A 17,297-nucleotide genomic window follows, 5' to 3' on the forward strand; every position below is an offset into this window, starting at 1 on the left:
ATGTAGAGCCCGTAGTAAATGAGAATCTATAAAAGCGGATTTTTTGGTACTTTTTCGTTCTACAAAAGGTACTTTTTGAGTTTTCTATAAGATTTAACCTAGAAAAATGAAATTAAGCATGTATAGCCCGGAGTAAATGAGAATCTATAAAAGGGGACTTTTTGGTACTGTTTCGTTCTTCAAAAGGTACTTTTTGAATTTCCTATAATATTGAACCTAGAAACATGAAATTAAGTATGTAGAGGATGTATTAAGTGAGAACCTATAAAAGGGAACTTTTGGTACTTTTTCGTTCTTCAAAAGGTACTTTTTGGATTTTTGTATAATATGGAACCTAGAAACGTGAAATTAAGCATGTAGAGCCCAGAGTAAATGAGAATCTATAAAAGGGGACTTTTTGGTACTTTTTCGTCCTTCGACTGGTACTTTTTGAGTTTTTTATAAAATTTAACCTAGAAACATGAAATTAAGCATGTAGAGCCCGGAGTAAATGAGAATCTATAAAAGGGGACTTTTTGGTACTGTTTCGTTCTTCAAAAGGTACTTTTTGAATTTCCTATAATATTGAACCTAGAAACATGAAATTAACTATGTAGAGTCTGGATTAAGTGAGAACCTATAAAAGGGGACCTTTTGGTACATTTTCGTTCTTCAAAAGGTACTTTTTGGATTTTTGTATAGTATGGAACCTAGAAACGTGAAATTAAGCATGTAGAGCCCGGAACAAATGAGAATCTATAAAAGGGAACTTTTTGGTACTTTTTCGTCCTTCGACTGGTACTTTTTGAGTTTTCTATAAAATTTAACCTAGAAACATGAAATTAAGCATGTAGAGCCCGGAGTAAATTAGAATCTATAAAAGCGGACTTTTTGGTACTTTTTCGTTCTACAAAAGGTACTTTTTGAGTTTTCTATAAAATTTAACCTAGAAAAATGAAATTAAGCATGTAGAGCCCGTAGTAATTGAGAATCTATAAAAGCGGACTTTTTGGTACTTTTTCGTTCTACAAAAGGTACTTTTTGAGTTTTCTATAAAAATTAACATAGAAAAATGAAATTAAGCATGTAGAGACCGGAGTAAATGAGAATCTATAAAAGGGCACTTTTTCGTTCTTCAAAAGGTACTTTTTGAATTTCCTATAATATTGAACCTAGAAACATGAAATTAAGTATGTAGAGGATGGATTAAGTGAGAACCTATAAAAGGGGACTTTTGGTACTTTTTCGTTCTTCAAAAGGTATTTTTTGGATTTTTGTATAATATTGAACCTAGAAACATGAAATTAAGCATGTAGAGCCCGGAGTAAATGAGAATCTATAAAAGGAGACTTTTTGGTACTGTTTCGTTCTACAAAAGGTACTTTTTGAGTTTTCTATAAAATTTAACCTAGAAACATGAAATTAAGCATGTAGAGCCCGGCGTAAATGAGAATCTATAAAAGGGGACTTTTTGGTACTTTTTCGTCCTTCGAATGGTACTTTTTGAGTTTTCTATAAAATTTAACCTAGAAACATGAAATTAAGCATGTAGAGCCCGGAGTAAATGAGAATCTATAAAACGGGTCTTTTTGGTACTGTTTCGTTCTTCAAAAGGTACTTTTTGAATTTCCTATAATATTGAACCTAGAAACATGAAAATAACTATGTAGAGCCTGGATTAAGTGAGAACCTATAAAAAGGGACCTTTTGGTACTTTTTCGTTCTTTAAAAGGTACTTTTTGGATTTTTGTATAATATGGAACCTAGAAACGTGAAATTAAGCATGTAGAGCCCGGAGTAAATGAGAATCTATTAAAGCGGACTTTTTCGTCCTTCGACTTGTACTTTTTGAATTTTCTATAATATTGAACCTAAAAAAATGAAATTAAGCATGTAGAGCCCGTAGTAAATGAGAATCTATAAAAGCGGACTTTTTGGTACTTTTTCGTTCTACAAAAGGTACTTTTTGAGTTTTCTATAAGACTTAACCTAGAAAAATGAAATTAAACATGTAGAGCCTGGATTAAGTGAGAACATATAAAAGGGGACTTTTTGGAACTTTTTCGTTCTTCAAAAGGTACTTTTTGGATTTTTGTATAATATTGAACCTAGAAACGTGAAATTAAGCATGTAGAGCCCGGATTAAGTGAGGACCTATAAAAGGGTACTTTTTCGTTCTTTAAAAGGTACATTTTGTGTTTTTTATAATATTGATCCTAGAAACATGAAATTAAGCATGTGGAGCCGGAGTTAATTAGAATCTATAAAAGCAATCAGGGACTTGAGTGAATGAAAATTTAAACTGGAATATTTTCTGGTACTTTTTGAATTTTCTATAATATTGAACTTAGGAACATGAAATTAAATAAAATAGGTTTTTTTGGTACTTTTTCGTACTTCACTGGTACTGGTACTTTTAGAGCTTTCTAAAATATTTAATATATAAACATAAAATTAAACACGCAGTATCCCAATTGAACGAAAATTTAAAAAGGATACTCTGGTACTTTTTTATTCTTTTACTAATACTTTTCGAATTTTCTATAATATTGAACCTAAAAACATAAAATTGGACATGTAGCTTCCTGATTGTATAAAAATCTTTATGCGATTTTTTTGGTTTCTGGTTGAAAATTTAACATGCGTCATCCTGATTTAATGAAAATATATAAAAAGGCACTGTCTGGTACTTTTTAGTTCTTCAACTGTTTTTTTTTTTTAATTTTCTGTAATATTGAGACTAGAATCATAAAATCAAACTTAAAGAGTTCTCTAAAAGGGGAATTTTTGATATTGCAGATATATATACATTTACAATAATGATATTTATTTTATTCCATGATGATGAGGGTAGCGAAGCACACTGGGTATAGCTAGTATTACATAACAGCGAATATTTTGAGGGGGATAACTCAAGCACCATTTTTTGTGAGTGGGTCTAATATCCATATATTTTTTTTGAATATGTTTAGATATTAATGATTTTTATACCTTCTCACGAACAAACAGTAAACCACTGGAAACAACAATACAAGAAAAAACAACTAAGAAAGTTTAGTCGGGCGTGGCCGACCATTTGAATTGATTTATCTTGAATATTACCTTAATTCCGATTTATTTAAGCAATTTGTTAACGTAAAAGTAATTTTCTAAGAGAGGTTTTACATGGGGGATATGAGCAAATGTAGACCGGTCCCGAATGGGTGGTGTCATGATTTGGGGAGCAGTTTCCTATTATGCTACCTTCGAGCTTTAGTTTTTAAGCTCAAGAATAAATGCTAAGAACTACTTTGGATTAATAAAAAAGGCTTTTTTCGGGTTTCAATGACCTAAATGGACCTAGCCCTTGGATCCTACAAAAAGATAACGCCCCGATCCACACTGCCCGGTTCGTAAAATCTTATATAGAGTTCCAAAATGTTGAATTGTTGAGTTGCCCTCCATATTCACCAGACTTAAACATTATAGAAAACTTGTGGGAATGGGTTGCCCGGAAAGTTTATGAGTCTGGAAAACAGTATTCAACAGTTCCTGAACTAATCTATGCAATTTAAGAAGTCTGGAGCTCAAAACAAGTTTCCAGAAATTCCTGATCCAAAAATATAAGCTTTAAAAAAAAATTTATATATGTGCTATTCAAGTGGCACTTTTATGCTCTTTTTATACATAAAATTTGCCATATTTTTGAGTTATAGGTCTGAAAACTATCAACTAAGTATTACAATTAATGGACCAAAAACTTCTTAAATTTTGAATTATTAAGAAAACTCGAAAATTGTATTCATAATACATATGTACATACATATATTTCTATAAGTATGGATATACGTCCTTTTTGTTGTCCATGTTTAAATTAGTCTTAATTTTTTTTTTGCAATTTAATAAATGAATTCATTATATTGAAATGTATTCTTCCTATTCTGTAATTTTATACGATTTTAAACAAAAAATACTTGAAAATTATGATATTTTTAATTAAATTAATAAATAAAAAATTTTTAATTATTAAATGTTTTATTAATTTTTATTATTTTAAAGTATTTTGAGTATATTTCCCATACTTCACCTAGTAATTTAAAGAAACGTTTGCAAAAATTTATCGTGCTTGTCACAAATTGACATATTCATGTATTCGAGGAGGACATTTATATGGGCGCTTGTATATTTATGTTGTATAGTTATTTATTTATAATTTATTTTTGACCAACTTATATTTGCAATCCTTTAAAATCCTGGTCTATTAAAAAGTCCATTGTAACTGCCCCCATAACCAGTGCCATAACCATTATTGCCATGCTGTAAAGGTCCTGTATGAGTGCCAGTCTCTGTATATTCGGAATTTGTTTTGAGCGAATGATCATAAACACTATATCCGCGTGGTCCTTGATAACCATAATGACTAGGATTAGGATTATTATTCCAATAGGGATATGGCCCAACTGAAGTAGGTTGAGGATAACCGGCAGAAGGATAGCTAGCCTGATGTGAAAATGGCGATCCATTAGAAGGGTAGCCTCCCTGATGTGAAACTGGTGATCCATTTGATGAACCTGGTTGAATATAACCGGTAGGTATATATGAGTCCGAAGTCGTTTGATATGGTAGTTGAGAGCCATGAGACCCTGTTTGAAATGATTGAGGAGTTACATGTCCAAAAGAAGCAACATTTGTATGTGGGTTGGCCATATAACCAATACCGCTGCTATAGCCCTTCTGACCTGTTGGTTGTGTACAACCAGTCGAACTGTAACATGGGCTTAAAGTGGCAGAACATCCACCACTAGCACAGGCCGGACTATCATAAGTATGTTTATGGTGATGTTTACTACTATCTGTAGTACCCAATATAGAAGTCACTGCGCTATATAATGATTTTGATTTTTCATCCGTTTCCTCGCTGGTGTAACCAGCATTTGCGGTTTGAATTATAATTAAAAACGCTATTATTGCAACGATTATTCTATGCATTATTCTTAGTTTGTAATTTTTTAGTATTAATTGGCTCTCTTAATACGATGTTAAGATTAGAACAATATAAATAAAACTAAATTTTCTTGAATGAAAATTTAACCGAGACTATTTAAACTATTTAAATATATAAAATCATAACGTAATCCACAAGTTTGGGGTTATCATCAGGAGGTACACACATGTACATATTTATGTATGTATGTATTTAAAATAGTTTATTAAGAAAATTTCTAAAAATAAATATATATGCGAGGGTCATCACAATTTTTAAAGTTATTAATTCGTGCAAATTGTATTGAAAATTTCTGAAATAAGTATAATTAGAATGTTTAGATATATAGTTTATTTAAAACTAACATAAAAAAAAAACATTTCATAACAAATTAGAACTTACAGAATATGTACATACATATGATCATTTATTTAAGGAAAATAATTCAAATTAAACATACATATGCTAGATTTAACGCCTGGGTTCGATGCCATACATTGTTGGCTCTTCCGGTATTTTTACATAATGTGGTGAGTCTGGTGTTATAATACTTTTTAATTGTCCTTTGTCTGATGGTTGGTCTGGTTGGATTAAATTGGCGTTCTTAAATGGAGCCATTGGTGGCATTGGCAGCCAATAAGGTTGAGGATGTTGGGCAGGATATTGATGTGGAAATGGTGGTGGCGGGTAATAACCCAACGGTGGCACTGGTCCATAATATTGACCATATATATCTGGTTGTACAAAATTTGTAGCTGGTGGTGGTGGTGGAACATAATGATGGTATATTTCAAGATTTCCATTTTGATATTGTTGTGCATCGTACATATTTAAGTTTACAGAAATCGGACCAAATGTATGAGTAAGAGTACTTTTTGCAGATGAGCCATCATTATCTCCATTGTTTATTTTAAATATTTTCGATAATCCAAGAAAATTATCCACAAAACCACTAATTTGTTTAGGCACATCTATTACGGCTTCACTTCTACCTACCAGTAGGCCAAGACTTAGTAATAACAAAAGTAATTGAATATGAGAAATTATTTTTTTATGTAAACTATTTAACATTGCGTTAAACCTTCTCTCTTGACCAAGATCTTGTTCTAAACTGCACACTTTTGCCATGAAAATCACGTATTGAAATGAAAGAGCTTATTTTCATTGAAATACAAATAAACATAAGAAATTATCTTTAAATTCTCTTTTTATTTTTATAAACATAATCACCAAATTGATCAGCATCATTGGGGTTAATGGGCAAAGAATCAAATATGATAATTATTTAATAAAGAATTGAACACAAAATGGTTTAAGAATTTATTTACTTTTTTTATAGAATACACAATTTTTTTGGAGTATATATGTATGAAAATTTTTGCGCGACTCTTATACACATATTCTAAAACCGATTTAGCGATTTATATTAGGGCCGCCCAAAATGGAAATTGCTAATGATGTTCCCACCGAAAATGAAAAGAATTTCATTTTAAAGAAGAATTAAGAAGGATTATGAAATATGAATTTCAGTTCAGTAAATCGTATGTAGATTTTTTTTCGAAAAATTATAAAATTTTCAATATTTTTGAACAATGTATCACAAAAATTGATGATACGCTATTGAAAGCGCCTCTCAAAGGCCTTTCACATGATATTAAAATTACATATCATTCTTTTGCATGAAACATGAAAAACCTTGAAAAAGGAGTGAATGAGTAAAATATGAGGTGGAAAAATATCTATAACTTTGTTATTTGTTCACCGATATAGTACCTTGTTGGAAATATAATTTTCTCTAGAAGATCAAAAAAATAATTTGAATGATATCAGAAAATAACCAATTTAATCATTTCTATCCATTTCCGGCACGGGTTCCCTTAATCCGATTTGATTAAAATATTACATAAGTAAGATTTACCCTGCAAAAATTATTATTCTTTGGAAATTAATTTTTTTCAACAATAGTTCGAGTTTTCGAGTAATGCAACTGTTATTTTCGGTGTAAGATCGTTTTTTTGTTGTAAATTTAAAAACTAACTCATTGGCCACCGGTAGGTTTTTTCTATTTAAAAAATAGAAAAATGTTATGAAACATTCAAAGCCACTATTCTCGAAACGACTTTTTTTGGATTATGCTAGTCTTGCTGTAAATGGGCGACATAAATATGTACATACATATATATATATAAAATCGAATCATAATAATTGAAAGAATATGTAATATGTATGTAAAAAAATATATAAAAATTCCACCCTCCTTTCAAACTAACTCATCTTTTCACGAATATTATATAAATAATAATTCAATTTCAATTTGTAATATGTATGTAAAAAATATATAAAAATTATTAAATTATGTACTAAAAAAAAATCACCTCACACGTTAAATTTATAATTTTTTTTTTCACATACTTTAAGGATTCACACAATAAATATACAATGTTACCATATCAATAATTTTACATGTATATTAATGTTAACGCCTTAAGATATGTGAAGTTTTTATGGAATAAAATTTAAAAAAATGTTAAAATAAACTAGTTACAAATTCTGTTCGCCTGGTATTTTTGTTAAATTTGTGAAATACGTTTGATGCTTCTTGCTTGCAGCTAACTAGCTCTAGACAGTGGGACAAAAACACATTTGAGGCAACCTTTTTGAAAATTATAAAACCAGACATGTGTTGAATATCTATATTTGATTCTTTATTTTTTTTCTATTCTTATGAATGTACTACAATAATGTAGAATTTTAAGATTAAATAATAATGTTTTTGTTGTATTTATATTATTATATACCGCAATAATTAATGCATAATTTAATAAAAATAAAAAATATTATAAAAACGTCAAATTTTACTTTTTTTTATTCTCCAATACATACTTTAAGAGCATCTTTCTTTGAAATGCTGCCTTTATGTATTGCTATTATGTGGTATATATTTGGTAGGGCGGGAAAAGTGCTTTTTACTTTATTTTTATTTTTCAAAAGACATAAAACAATAAGAGAAAATTAAGTTTTAAAAATTTCAAAATTAAAAAAAAAACAAACATGTTTATGCAATGAGATGTAAACGTGTTTAAATAGTGATTGTAGATATACAAAATACATGTATTTTGCGCAATATTCATATGGGAGTAGAGTAGCAAGTAATGAAAGCACAGAAATCCCATAAAAATACACACTTATTCTAACTAAAAAGTTATACATTCTTGCTGTGTTTACATTTAATATCTCAAAAGATAATTATAGATTATTGGTTGGTATTGTTTTGTTTTTCATGTTTCATATTAATACAAATTTACGTAGTTTTTTAAAATAAAAATTACATAAACATTAATAATAGTAGTAAAGGGCGACGAGCCTAAGGAGAACTCAAAGCAAAAGAAGAAATGATATATAATGATTATAAAAAGACGAAGGAAAGAAAAAAGTAACGTAGTATTTTGTTTTTTGTTTTTGTATTTAAAAAGTCTCTAAAATCTAATCATCCATACTCTCATTGTTTCGATCAGGAGATGCGTTACCATTTTTCGGTGATGCTGATCTTGATCTGGAACGTGATTTGTTGTCATTAGAAACAGAACGATCGCTGTAAAATAGAAAACGAGAAAGAAGAAAGAAAAACACGTAACATATTAGTAATAAGAATGAAAAATATTTTCATATTATGATGAGGAACAGAAGCAAGACGCAAATTTTTTTTTTTTTCAAATGTTACACCCCATTTTTTCCGTTTGGTTTTTGAGATAAAACGTCTTAATATACTTAAACGTCAGATATAATTTATTAAATAAATATCATATTTTTTTAGTAAAATGGGGTGAAATATTTCTTTTATACAGTAAATAGCATTTAAAATAAAGACAAACCAAAAGACTAATATTTATTTACATTGATCATATTTTTAACTTCTGCTTTCGAAAGTTCAGAAAAACAGTTTTGAATACGAGAAAAAATTTGGAATTTTTTGAAAATAAAAAAAGAGAATGGAAATAAAACATATGAAGAGAAGGGGTAATAGTTAAGGTAAGTAAAAGTAATGAGAATAACGTACTCAACACGAATTGTGAGAGACGGCATCATTGCAAAGGCGACAGACGACAATACATGTAGTGTATATCCATCCAATAATTAATAATTAAAAATTATAATTATGTATGTGATGCATTGCAATCATTCAAATCATTGGTTATATGTATGTTTATTGTTGAAATCAATCGATTGTTGCAACACAAAAGAAAATAAAACAAAAAACGGAAAAGATTTAATTTACAGTGAGTGCACAAATTCAAACATTAACTAAAAACACAACTTACCGTGAACGAGAGTCTCTGCGAGATTTAGAACGGGAACGTGATCTGGATTCACGTTTAGAATTGGAACGTGAACGGGAGCGAGAACGGGAATCACGTTTGATCGAACGAGAACGTGAGCGGGAACGAGACTTAGATTTCGACTTTGACAATTCACGTGATTTGCTGTTGAGATTAGAAATATTATACGATTATTTATATGTAATACGTTAAAACAATTGTATATGTTAAAAAATGTGCAACCAACAAAGACATCATAGCTAATTACATCCTTCTTTAATAGTAGAACTAGCCTTCATGAAAATTGTTTTTTTGCTGGATGCATTTTTCATGAACTTACTTTGAACGTGAGCGGGATCGTGATTTAACTGGTGACTTAGACTTTGAACGTGCTCCGCGGGACTTGGAACGACTGCGAGACTTGGAACGTGAACGTGAGGAACGACGAGAACGAGAGCGAGAACGTCTGCGTGAACGAGAACGTGATCGGGAGCTAGATGAACCAGATGCTCCACGTCCTCCACGACCACTGCGGCCACTACGACGGTCTTCAACCAAACGTATACGACGACCATTTAAGTCAGTATCATCCAATTTTTCAATAGCAGTCTTCATATCAGACAATGAAGCAAACTCCACAACTCTATAAAAAAAAAGAAATAAAGAATTTAATAATCAACAAATTATTCCTAGTCTACTTGTTCTTGAAATAGAGAGAGAAATAAAACACTTACCCCTCATTTCGTCTTTGCTTATGAGCATCAGCATAGGTGACTTCACCGGCCTGGCGCATATAGTCTTTAAGGTCCTATTATTTAAATAACACCACGTTAAAGCATCATAGAAAGAGTAAACAAAAGATAATTTTACATTAGTAAACATTTGATGTAATAGAAACTGAAAGAGTAACACATTCGAAAATGAATAAACATATTCAGCCTATTGTTATAGAAACATGCGTGCGTCCGATCAATGTCTTGTCCCCACTTTTGAACATTAGACTGATAATATAGGAATCGACCATCAATTCACTGACTGACCACACAAAGTTGCAAGTAATCCTTATAAAAATTTCCTCATCCTTAGTCTGCCTGCCTTTCTGTGCGCGTATCGCGTTATTTCTGTGTCCCTTACACTCTCGCCTAAGCATGTAACGTACAACATTTGCTTAAATATTCAATCATTTTCGTGGTGTTTTCAACTCTTTTCATAAAAGAAAAAAAAGTTAGAAGAATAATAATCAATAATATATATAAAAGAAAACTTAAAATTACAACTTTTTGACATGGTTGAATTGAACAGTTCTTACATAGAAGACGAGACGTCTGTTTTTGGAACGTTTTTTTTTTATGGACCAACCAATCTACCAGAACCAGAAGGAGATCGATCAACTGACCAATTTTGACATTGTGGCACGTGTTATGTATGTATAGGTGATGTGGAAGGGTAGTTGTTAGAAGTAGACGGCCATTTCTCAAAAAAGTTGCACATCTTATCAAGCTGTAGTAACGCATACTCTTCACACTTCACAAGAACGATGCACACGTGTTTTTCATAGGAACTGACTGTACTACACAATCGCAATTAGGGCACACTTCATCATCATCATTATCATCATAAGGGGGGGCACACATTTAGAAAATGTACATTTTATTATAACCAATACTAAAAATCAAGAGCTGGAGGAATGTAAAACATCGGAGAATGTACGATTTAACCGACACAGACCATGTCAAATCTGAACTGTCTGAATACATATTATTGCCAACTTCCAGTAGTCTTTGTTTTTGGAAAAAGGGGAACACAGTGGTGCTGGTGGTGGTAGTAGTAGGCGACATTAGTTATTAGCCAATGACATCTGCCAAAATTGTTTGCCAGAGGAATGATATAAGCCTGAACCTATGGACGGATGTATGTATGAGTTTAGATTGCCAACCTCACTGGAAGACAGAGTCATGTATCAGTTCGCTTTAAAAACGTACTGCAACTACTGAAAAAGAGAGAAATTGTGACATGTCTCAAAGTTAAAAAGGAGACAAGTTTATGTAAGAGTATTAAGCCGGTCTATTCGCGTGGTCAAACATCTTGAAAGCATCTGCTCAACTAGGACGTAGAGCTTAAGCTTTCCTCGCTTCACTACGTAGTCGTCGCATCATCAACTGTCTAAGAATGATTATGCCCAAAAAAGTTGGAAGAAATGAATCATGTCATCCCAGTCATCGAGATTTAACCAAAATATTCCCTCTCCTTTCTCGCTCCCTCTCAATGTACAAAAATTGTCTTCTTGGAAGATTGTTTGCCTGCCTGTTTTATATGCCAGTCAGAAAGGCTTCATTTAACTTTTTTTGTATCTGTCCCGGTTGTTGTACATAGGCTCGACAGGCTGGATTTTCGGTTCAGATTGGATTAATATTCCCGCACGATCTTTATTTATATTTCGCTAGTTTATTCCAAACATGTAATTATATGTTACGCATTTAGTTTATTTCACAATCGCACAATTGGTCGGACCTCTGCATCTATCGAGTACTCCGAAATCTTGTGTTCGGAAAAGACAAAATCGAAATATACTTTCAGAATTCTAGAATTAAATTTTTATATTTCAAAAATATTAAAAATTTGTTTTAAAACTTAATGAAATTAATTTTTGAAATACCTAAATTGATGGTATCATTCATTAATTCTCAATCTTAAACACAAACACAAACGTATAAATAAAACAACTTCAACATTTTTGGATGACCACCATATTTCGATGTAAGTTGTCGGTTGACAGGGTAGGCAGTCTATAGATAGAACGAAAGAGATGTATGGATTTATCTCATTGTTTTTTTTACTCTTCCGCGCGGCCTCGCATCACAATGATGAAATTGTCTTTTTTATAAGCTAGTGGCTACAGATTGTTGTGTATGTTTTGAGTTATGAGACTTTACACTCGTTCGTATACGCATAGCATTTTTAAAAGCGATCAGTTTGCGATGTCATTCGTAAGCATCTTCTGCGCTGAAGGTAATTAAACAATTTATGTACGTTAAGAAACCTGAACTTGAATGGCATCTCTGACAAAACAAATACGTCTTCTATATTATCTATTTAAATGAAATAGTTCTTTTTTCGGTTCTTCCTTAGTATAAAGCAAGTACGCATCAATCGATCATCATTTTTTGCACGTTGAACGACGATTAGTGTTGAAAATGTTCAATCATCAATTGGAATACATGGTTTTGTTGACTAACTTGACCAACTTTATCAATATCATAATGGTTTTTATTTGTATTATCATTTGCCAACACCTTTCTTTATATTAGCATGATAACGATAGTCGCACATCTAATTGAGAATTTGTGGAAGATAGCACATATGATTAGGACCCACAATACAACTGATTATTATTGGATAGTTTCCGTTCTGAAGTGCATATTCGTATTTGACCCATTTGTATTTTGTTCACCTAATTTTTGAAACACCACTTGTATGTATTTTAGTTTAGGACACGCACTGTATTGGCAGGGTGATTGATGATGTACCCAGTTTATTTGATGTGCATTTGGTAGTGTTTTGGTCGTTAACATTTCAAAAATAGAAATAATTTTAGGGGGAAATGATAAGTCAGTTTCTTTTTAATTCACATACATTGAGTTTATATACAAAATATTGAAAGAGAGGATTTTCAAGGAAATATTTCAAAAATATATATGTTTTTGTTTATTAATTAAAAAAATAGTTAAGCAAAAGTTAGTTAAAATAAAAAAATAATAAAGATTAAAAAAAAAATCAAATGGAGTTCAGTTAGGACAAAAGGATTTTTTGTTGCATCATGCAGGAAAGATATGTAAGTATATATTTATAGTATATACCATTGTACAGAATAAAATATATCTTTATATGTATAAAAAAAGAAAAATAACAATGTATGCATTTTTAAAGGAATACACACAAACTTGACATTCATTTAAATTATTATTGATTTATTGATTATAATTAAAGCATGATCCGAACTTTTTTATTTTTCTTTAATACTTTACTAATACAAAAATCTTTAAGTTTTAAAATTATTCAAAATAACAAACAGCTATTCTGTTTTTAATAATTTCACGTTTTTTATTTACAAGCGAAAATTCGAGTTATGCCTTATTAATAATTTTCATGTATGTAATTTTAATGTAAAAAAATAAACAAACTGAAATTAACCATTTAGATAAATTATATTAATGTCTTATACCCTCCTCTTGAATATTCGAAGAATACTTTAAATGCATTATATGTAATTGGATTTATCATTCGTTTTATAAAGGAGGAATATAATACATTTGTTGAATCTTTTAAAACCTTTGAAACTACTTTATTCTACGGGTTAAAATATCGAGCTATTGAAATAGATATGTGAGTAAAAAAACGTTTTACATACCTGCCAGCTAACACGACTGGACAAATTCTCTACAATTAGACGATATTCAGTGCGCAATGGTGGACCATAGCGGGAGTTTGATCTGTTGTTTTTATTTCTGAAAGAAGTCATATTTATGGTGGAATTATTTTTTTTAAATAAAGGAATTTTACAATATTTTTTTGATAAAAATTTTTAATATGCCAAAAATTGTGATTAAAGTAAAATAGGCCTAATATGTAATACGCAGCAGGTATCTCTCTTACTCTAGTTCAAAATGAAATATGTACATGAAATAGGGTTGTTGCGAATGCCAGTTTAGCGAAAGCGAACTTTATTTTTTGCGAATGCAAATAGTATAATTCAAGTTAATTTGCAAAGAAAATTGAAAATTATAGAATTACATAATATATGGTGAAAATGATGGTTAGAGTGTTATTCATTTAGTTTTCTTAGAAATAGCATTCGCTAAGATTTTGCGAATGCAAAAGCGAATATAAAAACGGTAGGGAATAATTCATAAGGGAGCATTCGTTACATCCCTAATATGAAAGAGTCCAACTTAGATGGTTCAATAAAACCCCATTTGTCAGAGCTTTTGTAGAGTGCAGACAAGAATGCTATTATTGTCATTCATTACGGGATCATTGTCAGATGATTATGAATTGAATATGAGAATAGAGTGTCACATCTGGGATAAACATTAAATATAATTAACAATGAAACCGAGTGGATAAATTATTGTAGAAGTAAATAATAAAGTTTAGTCAACCACCTGGTTGTCATTAACTCGTCTTTCGTCACGAATGTATTCTTTGTAAATAACATTGAAGACAGTCATCACAACATTACCTTTCTCAAGTAATCTAGGGAGTAGACACTTCAAAATAAAACCTAAGCGACAATCCAAGAATGTTTTTAGTTGCCCTTTAGTTGTAAATAAGGAACATATTACATTTGTTCGTTTAGTAAGCTTAAGTTATAGAAAAATGGTTGCAAAAATGTGTAACAAATTTATTTGAATTTTTTTATTGTTAGGTTTTTTGGTTTGTCGCTTTGGAACTTTGATTTAAAGTCCCAAACTCGGAAAGACAGAAAAGTATTTCAGACTATTAAAAAATATGTATACTCAAATATCAAGTAGATTGGCGATTGGCCGAAAATATTTCATAAACAAATTTAAAGTAAATTGAAATTCTCATTACTCAACCCTTGAAATTAAACAATTATAGAAAGATAATTACGATTACAACTCACTTGTCATTGTAACGTCCACCACCACGACGACCACCATCATAGCGGTCATAACGATCCCTATGGCTACCACGAGCTGTGCCACGAGCAGGTTCAACCACAACTCTGCAAACAGTATGTAAAAAGATAAAACATATATTAAGAAATTGTATTTGAAACTTAAGTTTTATTATTACCTTTCGCCCAATAGCTCTTTCCCATTTAATTCATAGACCGCGTCATCTGCATCACGGTAATCTTCAAATTCCTGTAAAATAATTTTTGTGTATTTAATGTGTTGTCAAATCTTTATTGATTTTTGCATTTTATTTCTGTATCTACTTACCACAAAACCGTAGCCATTTTTAATTAAAATGTCGCGTGTTCGTCCATAGCCTTTAAAGAAACGCTCTAAATCTCGTTCTCTTACACCATATGGTAAACCTCCAACATACACTCGTGAACCCACCATTGTTTTATTTATTTAATCTGTGTTTTTAAGCTAGAAAATAAATAATTTTATTAAAATTTTAAATCAATATCACTTTCAATACAGTCTGCGCAAAACACATTTTTTTTATATGATTAGGGTAATTGTAAAATTTTTGCAATATGGCGTCACCGGGTACAGAATTTTTATCATATACATACTGTTTATAATATAATTAAATTTTTTTCACAAAATATTTGTTTTTTAAGCAAAATTTATTTTGCTAATTCTCACCTTTGCTAAATAAATTTAGCTTAACAATTTATTGATTTCAATTATACTTTTTATCTTAATTATTTCGGAAAATTTTCACTTTTTTCACAGCACACATAAAAACAATGATTAAAAACTCACGACGTATCAAGCGCGTGTTCCGAAAACGAACGAAGAGTGAATTTTCATTCGTAATCAAAAAGTAGAAATGGCGTCAAATAAGGCGAATTCACGTAAATTCGCTTTGGCGGCATTAATTTTGCTGCCATGGAAGTGTTCGGAAATAGTATTTTTCATGTACTAAATCATTTAGCGTTATTTGAATGGTTTCTGGCGATTTTAAAAGCATTGCGCATTGTTTTGCTGTTTTCTTTTTTCATCGGGATCCAAATCTTCAATAATTTCATTTGTAGCCCCCGTACACTTTCCTGGAAAATGAATTAATTGCAAATGATTCCCTCTGGAATATTTCTATTCCCCCAATTTTTTCCAAATATCAATAGAATTACCAACTGAAACCTCGATCAGTACATAATTGACCACAGCACCCATATAATGTCCACGTCTAAAAATCACTATAATTCATTACCAAATAATCGAATCGGGACAAAATTCAACAGGAATGTGTTTTGTACATACATTATATACATACATATATAAATTATTCTGCCTCAATCAGTTTTTCGGAATAGAATGAAAATACCCGATAAGCCCCTTTTACACGAGCACAAAATAATATGATCTGTAAAAATTTTGTGTAGAGGAGTACAGATGAGATTGTCTAAACGCAATATGTAATGAAACCATCACACATTGAGAGAAAATGCGGATGTAAAGTTTGACAGTCGTATGGCTCTCTTCATTTTTTAAAATGATTCAAAAAACAAGCAACACCCAATTTACACGATGAGTTTTTTTTCATGTTTGCCCAGACGTCTGTTTTCATGTTTGCCGATGATTGGTTGGTGAGCGGGGTAGAGAAGAATGGGGGGAAAGAAAACAAACATGATTTGGGATTTTCATGATTTTTTTTTTTTCAGATTCCTCTATACACTTATTCGTACAGTTGATATTATACTCATGTAAAAAAATAAGTACGTGTATTTTTAATAAAAACATTAAAATTTGCATTAAAAAATACTATTTATTATTTTTAATCAAACTATTGTTTTTATGTAAAAATTTAATTTTACTTTTATTACGAATAAGTAATTTAAAAGGATTATACAACTAAACAGCAAAAACGACATGAATAGTTGCATTAGGGTTCTATAGTTGAAACGAAAAGTCGATTTTTCGACTTTTTTAATTAGTTAAAAGTCGACTTTTCGACTTTTTGCATTTTATGAAAAGTCGATTTTTCGACTTTTTTTATTTACAAATTCGACTTTTCGACTTTTATTTACAAAGTCGACTTTTCGACTTTTTTCACAGACGATAGTCGAGTTATCAACTTTTTTCGAACTAAATAGTCGACTTCGAATTTTTCGATAATTCGAAAGTCGATTTATAGAACCCTAAGTTGCATGTAAAAAATCACTGTATAAATGTTCATGATTTTTGGAAGATTCTCAAAAGAGAATTGGAAAAAACAGACGTCTGAAAAGTCTTCATGTAAATTGCGCCCAAGTCGCATTACATCAGGTATGTATTTTTATGCAAACACACACAAAAAAAGTGAAACAGCTGTTAAATCTTTGATATTGTTTTATACCA

General features: G+C 30.6%; 2 protein-coding genes across 5 annotated transcripts; both read right to left on the reverse strand.

Annotated features, from left to right (window-relative positions):
• Positions 1-3,984: 3,984 nt before the first annotated feature.
• Positions 3,985-5,070, reverse strand: LOC119603133. Its single transcript, XM_037955040.1, has one exon. It carries the CDS (start codon positions 4,945-4,947, stop codon positions 4,204-4,206), a length of 744 nt encoding a protein of 247 aa, XP_037810968.1. The 5' UTR covers positions 4,948-5,070; the 3' UTR covers positions 3,985-4,203.
• Positions 5,071-7,625: 2,555 nt separating this feature from the next.
• LOC119603132 (serine-arginine protein 55) lies at positions 7,626-15,785 on the reverse strand. 4 transcript variants are annotated; one of them, XM_037955039.1, is made up of 10 exons: positions 15,603-15,785; positions 15,225-15,380; positions 15,076-15,146; positions 14,903-15,004; positions 13,667-13,763; positions 9,993-10,066; positions 9,599-9,901; positions 9,262-9,423; positions 8,837-8,856; positions 7,626-8,534 (listed from the first exon to the last, which is right to left on the reverse strand). In XM_037955039.1, the coding sequence occupies exons 2-9, from the start codon at positions 15,348-15,350 to the stop codon at positions 8,850-8,852; spliced, it is 942 nt and encodes a 313-aa protein (XP_037810967.1). In that variant the 5' UTR covers positions 15,351-15,380; positions 15,603-15,785; the 3' UTR covers positions 7,626-8,534; positions 8,837-8,849. The 4 variants fall into 4 exon arrangements, 3 of the variants coding, with proteins under 3 accessions (XP_037810967.1, XP_037810966.1, XP_037810965.1); XM_037955038.1 differs by lacking the exon at positions 8,837-8,856 and having other exon boundaries at positions 7,626-8,495; XM_037955037.1 differs by lacking the exon at positions 8,837-8,856.
• Between the last annotated feature and the right edge of the window lie 1,512 nt (positions 15,786-17,297).

This window comes from Lucilia sericata, unplaced genomic scaffold (assembly GCF_015586225.1).
Source record: "Lucilia sericata isolate MDLA Ls3-8-SP2 unplaced genomic scaffold, ASM1558622v1 Contig000274F_arrow, whole genome shotgun sequence".
Taxonomy (NCBI): Eukaryota; Metazoa; Arthropoda; class Insecta; order Diptera; family Calliphoridae; genus Lucilia; species Lucilia sericata.

Coding starts and splice junctions, on each gene's coding strand:
- LOC119603133 (XM_037955040.1), bottom strand. CDS start 4,947: ATGCATAGAATAATCGTTGCAATAATAGCGTTTTTAATTATAATTCAA.
- LOC119603132 (XM_037955037.1), bottom strand. CDS start 15,350: ATGGTGGGTTCACGAGTGTATGTTGGAGGTTTACCATATGGTGTAAGA. Junction 15,005..15,075: donor AAAGAGCTATTGGGCGAAAG/GTAATAATAAAA, acceptor TACTGTTTGCAG/AGTTGTGGTTGAACCTGCTC. Junction 9,424..9,598: donor CGATCCCGCTCACGTTCAAA/GTAAGTTCATGA, acceptor TAATCTCAACAG/CAAATCACGTGAATTGTCAA.